This window comes from Alosa sapidissima, chromosome 10, assembly GCF_018492685.1.
Source record: "Alosa sapidissima isolate fAloSap1 chromosome 10, fAloSap1.pri, whole genome shotgun sequence".
In the NCBI taxonomy this organism is placed as follows: domain Eukaryota; kingdom Metazoa; phylum Chordata; class Actinopteri; order Clupeiformes; family Clupeidae; genus Alosa; species Alosa sapidissima.
The window spans coordinates 9,816,845-9,825,175 of record NC_055966.1 but is presented as its reverse complement, the minus strand read 5'-3'; the positions used below and the strand labels follow the sequence as shown (position 1 = coordinate 9,825,175).

The following is an 8,331-nucleotide window of genomic DNA, read 5'->3' as shown; positions in this document are numbered from 1 at the left end:
TTTATAAACCAGTCGCTGTCATTTCTAGCTCGTGGACTGGGAAGTCACCGCTTGCATGCGTTCACCCTCTCAGGGCGAGCAATTTCACCTATAAACCGTGGAACTGCCAGGGTAGGCCTACACCAAAATAACTGTTCAAAATGTTCTGCCACGTTACGCGATCTGATTCGGTTGTTATGGAGGTTGAGGTCGATGCCAAGGCAAACGGAGAGGACTGCTTGAATAAGGTAGGCAATGTTGCATTATATAATGTAGTTGTCACCTTTCAAATAAATGCATGTCCACTCGTATGGTAGACTTTCGAATAGTTTATTTTTATTTTGCCCTGTCTTGCAAAATGCCCGTGAACCTTACCCTTGACTGCTGCTTAAGGTTTCCTTTACGGTCTAGTGTCACATCGCCGCCACCAGCAGCAGAACAATAGCAGCCATAATAACTTCAGAGTTTAAATTTTCAGGAAGAGGTTATTTTAGCATAAGGATGGTGTGAACAGCAGCAGTGTGTGATAAATTGGTTAAAACGGTTTGTGAACGGTATAGCCTAGTGCAGTTTTAGAAAACAATGCTAAATTCCAGGTTATAGTCTCTTTTTTTTTTTTTTTTTTTTTTTTTATGAAGACGCAGAAGCAGCTTGGGCCAGCAGCCATTGTGTGGTTTACATTTACATGTAGGCCGACATTTATTAATGTAGCAGAGGCTTTTATCCAGAGCAGCTTACACATCTGAAGAATAACATTCAAGCTACAGTGCGGCGTTGTTATTCCACTAGAGGAGCAATATTTCATCATTCACTGCATATTTCATTTCAGGTATGTCAAAAGTTGGGAATCATTGAAGTGGATTACTTTGGACTTCAGTTTACTGGCAGTGGAGGAGAGAGCTTGTGGCTGAATCTGAGAAACAGAATCTCCCAACAGATGGACAACGTGTCCCCATGCCGACTGAAACTGAGAGTGAAGTTCTTTGTGGAGCCTCATCTCATCCTTCAGGAACAAACAAGGTGAGAGACGCCACACCACTGACCTCTTCAAACCCACAGTAGCACTGTATCACACACAGCTGCTTTTTGAGTCATGGGACGTGCTTGTGCATGCATTCAAAGAAAGACTGGGTCTTTCTGGCTCTTACCCAGCAGTTCAGTGGGTTTCTTTTCACCTCTGCCATCTGGAGGTAATTTATGACTTTTCTGTACAAGTACTTCCTGCACTGGGTGTACGTTTCCTGGGTTTCCTAACTGAATATACAAGCCACCTTTACTATAACACCCCCCACCCCCTCCTCCTGCGATTCACCACTGTACACTCCAACAATTCTGAGTTCGTACAGTGTGTTCCCAAACAGGGAGGCAGTGGGACTGTAAGGGCCATGGGGAATATAGTCATGACCGGCCTCCTCCCAGAACTTTTAGGGCAGAGAGAAAGCGTGTGTGTGTCTGTGTGTGTCTGTGTGTGTGTGTGTGTCTGTGTGTGTTTGTGTGTGTTTGTGTGCCTGGTTCCTGGTTGAACTACTCTGCCATTGTCTTTGAGCTGTCAGGGCTTGCATTGTGCGCTTCTTTGCCCGGTTATATAAGGCTTTGTATGGGACTGAATACCGTGGCTGAACGATGAATTAAGTAGAGTTCCCGCCAGGCTATTGAATGTATGCTGTTTTTCTCCCTGAAAGTCATGGAGCTTGTTGTTACTGGGATTAGTTGAATTAAGTAATGAGCACACAAGAATGCCAAATGGCTTTGCATTCAGTGACCCTTTGGCTGTACTCTGTTGTTTATCTAAACATGAAATTCACTGGTATGAAACACCACCCATTACACAAAAGAACTATAGTAATACTATTAATAAGATTTCTAGCTCTATAGTAGTCTATAATACTATTACTACTGTAATACCTCTATAATATCCTTGCCCTCTATAGTGTTATGATAGAACAGCCTTACCTGTATATGCCCCAAAAGACTATACGATTCCCATAATATCCATAGTATTATAAATAAAGATTTTATAAAGATTTCTAGAATATTTGGCCCAAAAAACGATAAGATTCCTGTGGTTCTTTTTTGTAGGGGCAAGGCACAAGCTTTTGAGCAATTAAAGATGAACAGGAAGACTTGATTTAACAACTGTGGCTGTTATATAACATGTCTTTCTTCTACATGTGTCGTGAGCTGCATTGGCCTACCTACTAGTCTGCTGCAAGTACAGTATGCACAGCTGCTCTGTCTGTGTCTTTATGGGCCAATGTAACAAGTGAACTTTAGTTACCTCTGCTACCAAATCAAAGGAAGACAATGGGTGGGGCCCCAAGCCATCCCTGGAGAAATACAGGATAATAGCCAGAACAGATCAGCTTCCTCATCTACTATGTCTGTATTTTAGTAGACTATTTTGACTTGAGGCAGAAAAAAGAATATTGATGTTGCTGTCTGTTTTTTAGTTGAGGAAAGAGTGTGAAGAAAAGAGACAATATTTGTGCGTGTGAGAAAGAGAAGCTACGCCTGCTGTGTGGTCTGGGTTACCTTAGGTCAGATTCCTAATGACAAACTTAAGTTCTCTTTTGCGTCATCATGCATCAGATGTTGATTAGATGGGAAATGGTTACTTTTTTTACCTCATAGTTTTGAGAGAGACATTAAAAGGTGTCCATTCACATTAATGTTTAACTTATTTATTATCTTTACCATTTTGAAATCCATATTTTGTAATGGAAAACAAGATGAAATGTGTCAACATTCAGTGATTTTCACACTTATGTCATTTTCAACTGTCTTTATACTGGATTGTATGTTCTTACTCTGTAATAGCATAATATGTGCTTTAGCATCGAATTGGGCGTATTAGTGGAATGTGAACATTCACAAGTGTAGTTGTCGGCATCGTTATCTTTTTCATCTGTTCTTTGAGGTTTCATTTGGTCTACTTCAGCGCATGTGACGTTAAGGCAGAGTTTTGGAATGGTTTCCTGCTTTATCACTTGGCACTGCAGCAGAGGGGTCACCAATAGCCTGCAATCCATCCGCTTTTTCTGGCTCAATCTCTGTCCACGATGATAAGAATGTCAAGGCAGATGGTCACAGGAAGCCAGTGCTGACAAAAACAACTACAACCAAAAAAACATTACTGGTGCTCAAATGTTCCACTGTCTCTCCACACCAAATCCACACTGCCATTGTGGCGGAGTCCAGCCTGATGTTTTATCCCCGCTGAAGTGGTCCGACAGCATTTCTCATCCGCTCTGTGTGTCCCCTCAGACACCTGTTCCTGTTGCACGTGAAGGAGGAGCTCCACAGAGGTAGCCTGCGCCTGGACGCTGAGCAGGCCGCCGAGTTCTGTGCCCTGCTGGCCCAGGCTGAGCTGGGGGACTACAACCCCAACACCGCCAAGTATAGCTACGCCCACCTGTGCGGAGAAGAGCCCAGTCCTGCCACCCTCAACGGGTAGGTACAGTAATTACTGCCCTCACCACCTGGACTGCAGCTGTCACCAGACAGTGCAAACAGCCTTTTGCCCTAAAGTAACCTCTTCCATTGCTGCAGCATTTGTTGTTGAGCCGGTTTTAAGCATGTGACCTTGTGAGGAGCGTCTGACACTCCTGGTTAGTCACTCTGAGTCTCTGGCCAAGTAGATAAATGTACTCAACTAAAATGGCATGCCTGGTTGTTGTTCTCAAGAACAGTATCTTATGTCTGTCAGATTTTCAATGCACAGCGTTTTTATGTAATGGACTAGGGGCAATATCGACCATATGCGGTATCTACCTCCACTCTTATGCTGCCCATTTGAAAAAGCCTTAACTCTATCCATTTCTCACTCACTCACACACTCTTTCTCTCTCTCTCTCTCTCTCTCTCTCTCTCTTTCTTTCTTTCTTTCTTTCTCACTCACTCACTCACTCACTCACTCACTCACTCACTCACTCACTCACTCACTCACTCACTCACTCACTCACTCACTCACTCACTCACTCACTCACTCACACACACACACACAGACGGGAGTTCATTAATCAACTGTGATCAGCAAATTGCCTGTCCCTCTGTCAACATGCTACCTTTCTGCTTCTGTAAGCACTTTTAGGCTTTTGACTTCGTGTGAAGTGTTACTGGAGATATGAGTCAGGAATTCCTGTCAACTAGAGCGTGTGTGTGTGTCTGTGTGTGTGTCTGTGTGTGTGCATGTTTTGCATATGCTTTGCATTTGCGTTTTAGCCTTATTTCGAAGCACCAGGAGCTGGAGGGGATGGGCCGTCCGTCGGCAGAGTACCAGGCCCTGCAGCTGGTGTCCACTCTGGAGAACTACGGTGTGGAGTGGCACTGGGCCAGGAACAGCGAGGGCCAGAGTCTGGCCATAGGAGTGGGCCCAGAGGGAGTGTCCGTCTGCAAGGAGGACTTCACACTCATCAACAGGTACATATGCTGCACTTACAGGCAGCCAGACCAGGCTTTAGAGTAGGCATATTTTTTAGGTAGTTTAGGTAGTTAGCTTAGGTAGTTTTTAATCATGAATAAGAGCGTACAGGTGTAGGTGGATATAGAACACATTTGTTAATGTGTTTATATTTCAGTAGGGATTAGTGATTATCATATTAGATATTTTATTTTGCATAGCAAATAATAACAGATGGGTGACTGAATGGCAGTGTTTAGATACCATCAATTAAGTAATATCATTTTGACAAATGCTGTTTAAGTCTGATAAGAATATGCGACGTTGTCTTTTCCTCACAGGATTGTTTATCCAGTCTTCCAGATGGCCACACACTCGGGCAAGAGCGTAAACCTGACGGTCACCAAGGATACCGGCGAGAGTGTTGTCCTTGAGTTCAAGCTTGTCAGCTCCCGAGCAGCCAAGGGCCTGTATAGAGCCATCACAGAGATCCACGCCTTCTACAGGTGATGGTCGCAAATAAGAATACATTTTATTTACACAAATCTCAAAGTGTGAACTTCTGCTCCCCATAACCTGCACGTCCACTTCACTTAAAGAGACTTCATACAACAATTGTAGCATTACAAATCCAGTTCTAGTACTCTAATTTCTAGTATTATCTTCAAATTAATTATATAGTATGTGTTAGAAAAATGTTCACAATACTACATCACCAACTAAATCACCAAAAGACATGAGTTAGGATGCTACCAAGTCTTGGGAACTGTGCTGTTGGTGTTTGTAAGGTTTCTGCATGCCCTTTCAGTAGTAGACTAATAGACAAGTAGACTAGTCTTGCAGTTTAGTAGTTTCAACCAAAACTCCTTACTGATGATTTAAAGCAGTTGAGCCATTTATCATGTAGCCTGTCTGTCTAAAGCTCAGAGAGAGCAGTGGGTGTTGCTCTGGATTTGACTGTTAAATACAAGTCACTTTACTTTATTTTTAAATAGTAAAACTGTTCTCAAGTCTCTTCTAGATATAACTGATTAAACATCATGAAGATGCAATAACGAGCAGCCATAATGTAATCTGTATCTAATTATCTGTCGCGATCAGGCACTTTTAAATTTCATTAGTGTCATGCTTGATTGTATTAAAAGGGGAACTGCCCCTGTGAATGTCTCCTGATTGGCCTTCACAGTCGTTGACCCCTCAGTGCCTGTCTGTCTGTCCTCCTCTCCCTCCGTCAGATGTGACACGGTCACCAGCGCCGTGATGATGCAATACAGCCGAGACTTCAAAGGCCACCTGGCCTCTCTCTTCCTGAACGAGAACATCGACCTGGGCAAGCGCTACGTCTTCGACATCCAGCGCACCTCCAAAGAGGTGTACGACCGCACGCGCCGGGCCCTCTTCAGCGCCGGGGGGACAACGACGACAGACGCCTCGGCAGGCGGCCAGCGGTGTCGCTCCATGCTGCGCTCCCTCGGGGAGGACGGGGAGGAGGACGAGGAGGCGGACGAGGAGGAGGGCGAGGAGGAGGGCGCGTGCGAGGGCTGCCAGGAGACGCGGCTGGTGCGGGAGCGGCTCCAGAGGCTGCAGGAGGCCCTGCTGTGCGCCCTGTGCTGCGAGGAGGAGATCAACGCCGCCTTCTGCCCCTGCGGACACACCGTCTGCTGTCAGGGCTGCGCCACCCAGCTCCAGGTATCAGCCCCCCCCCCCTCAGTGAAGCTCACAGGGGCTTTTCATCGTGACTGATTTGCATTGCTAAACGCCACAATCAGCAATGCACTTATGACCTTTATGACTGTCAACTGAAGTATTACGGGGCTTTAGGACTTTGTTTGGCTACTGACACATTAATGACCTGCAAATAAAAACATTCTTGGCCAAGAATGTTGTAAGAACTCTAGGAATTTTACGGAGCTCTGTGAATACACCAGTGGTCATAAAATCCTTTGACCACTGTTAAGATGATGGCTATCGGGAATAATTGTGTAAAAATCCTGAAGTTAGCCAGATAAGATAAGGATGCGATAGTGTGACCCATGGGCAAGAGCACGAACATACTGTTGGAACACTTTATTGCTCGCAGTACCTATAGATCTGTTCTGTGTCTCGCAGGGGACAGCATAGTCTATGCTCAGGCAGTTGACTAGGTTAATGATTAGCGGAACGTACAGTACCGTGTTTACATAACCTGGGGTTACCTCTTTCTCCAACCAGTTGTAAATCTCTACATAGCTGTGAACTAGGACTGACGTAACTTGACTTGTAGGTGAAGTCGTATAAGTCAACTGCTGGAAATGACTTCCTCCAAGTACTCTTAGTGTCCTCAGCATCACATGCAGGAGTGTTATCATGCTGAAGAGGTAGTCTTCTAAGAGAACTTGCCTGACCTTAGAGACTTAGAGCGTGCTTTGAATGTCAGTGTGATAGCTGACGGCACTGTGACAGCTGTCTGAAAACTTGTACGCAGACAGTTTTTATTTCTGGGCAAATTCTTTGAATTGACTTGGGTGACACGCTTCAGGGTGGCAGAGTTCAAGGTTGTTCTCCAGACTCTTTTGCCGTTGCTGCCTTTTATTTGAGGGAAGAAGACGCACTGTTTCAGCATCATGTCTTTGACCAAACATTATTTTAGTACCTGAATATCACTGTTTGCAGGTCAATGGCCTGATCGGACACTGTAAATGAAAAATCATTTTCTTCTTTTATGTTTTTCTCCGCAGTGTTGCCCAGTGTGTCGTTCAGAAGTGGACCACATCCAGCAGGTCTACCTTCCCACATGTGCCAGCCTGCTGAACCTGGCACTGCCAAGCAAGCACACCTCCTATACTATACACAGGGCACTGCCCTCACACAGAGACGCTGCAATGGACTACACGGACAGTGAAAAGATCTGTTAATCACAGGTGGAAAGGGAGGTGCTGGTTACCGCCCCTCACACACACACACATAGACACACACACACACACACACACACACACACACACACACACACACACACACACACACACACACACACACTGTATATACTGGTATATACACACACACAAGACAAAGTGAAGATCCGCACACTGTAGAGCTCCCATGTAAGTATTTTTTATTTTTTTTTTGGTAACGTTTCAAGCCTTACGGCCCTTCCTCAGACTTCCCACACACACATATACTTACATACACACACACACACACACACACTACCCTCTACCCACAGTTGTTTTTCCATACAGACACAGCCATCAGAGATTCCGTTTAATTTCGACGACCATTTTCTTGTCATGGACCTGCCATCAGTAGATCTGATGGACTCCAGTTCCACAGTTACTTGATGCCATGTTTTGTTTTGTAAAAGTATGTATGAAAGGAAAAAAGGGAACAGTCTTGAAAAAGGGAAAGTCTCAGGAGGACTCCATGAACACTCTGAGTCAGAGAGATCCTTTCTGGGAGTATGCACAAGCTTTTGGGTGTTTTTGAAAGCTGAATGTGCTTTATTTTTGGACAGGTCCAACACACACCATATAATGGACTAATCTTGTAGCATTTCCTTCTTCTGATCTTATACTTTACATATACATGGTTTCTTGAATTACCATAAAAATGCAATGATGTCTCAGAAATGTATTATGACTGGATTATGACTGGATGCTGATAAAGCATACATTTGACTGTATGTCAGTATTCTTTTGTAATGTTTTCACTTGGCTTTGGAATATTTCATATCACCCAGGTTATTAAACCATTATGTTTGGTAACTCCATGCAGTGCGTGTCATTTCTTTCTAATATTTTGTATAATATCCCCCCAAAAATTATTTTACATTAGCGAATGATGAGCCATTTCTGTACTTGTGTGTTTGTAATATTCGATATAATATTAATATTGCGTAATAGTTAGTAGTTTACCTCATTGATCATTCTTGAATTCATAATGGTTAGTTTTACCACCAAAGATCTCAAAAGCCATAC

At 44.0% G+C, this 8,331-nt stretch overlaps 1 protein-coding gene across 2 annotated transcripts; it reads left to right on the top strand.

Moving 5' to 3' along the window:
• Positions 1-17: 17 nt before the first annotated feature.
• Positions 18-8,118, top strand: mylipb (myosin regulatory light chain interacting protein b). Of its 2 annotated transcripts, XM_042107902.1 has the most exons (8): positions 18-227; positions 809-999; positions 3,244-3,429; positions 4,201-4,398; positions 4,720-4,884; positions 5,614-6,067; positions 7,096-7,321; positions 7,362-8,118. In XM_042107902.1, the coding sequence occupies exons 1-7, from the start codon at positions 141-143 to the stop codon at positions 7,270-7,272; spliced, it is 1,458 nt and encodes a 485-aa protein (XP_041963836.1). In that variant the 5' UTR covers positions 18-140; the 3' UTR covers positions 7,273-7,321; positions 7,362-8,118. The 2 variants fall into 2 exon arrangements, with proteins under 2 accessions (XP_041963836.1, XP_041963835.1); XM_042107901.1 differs by having other exon boundaries at positions 7,096-8,118.
• The last annotated feature ends 213 nt before the right edge of the window (positions 8,119-8,331 follow it).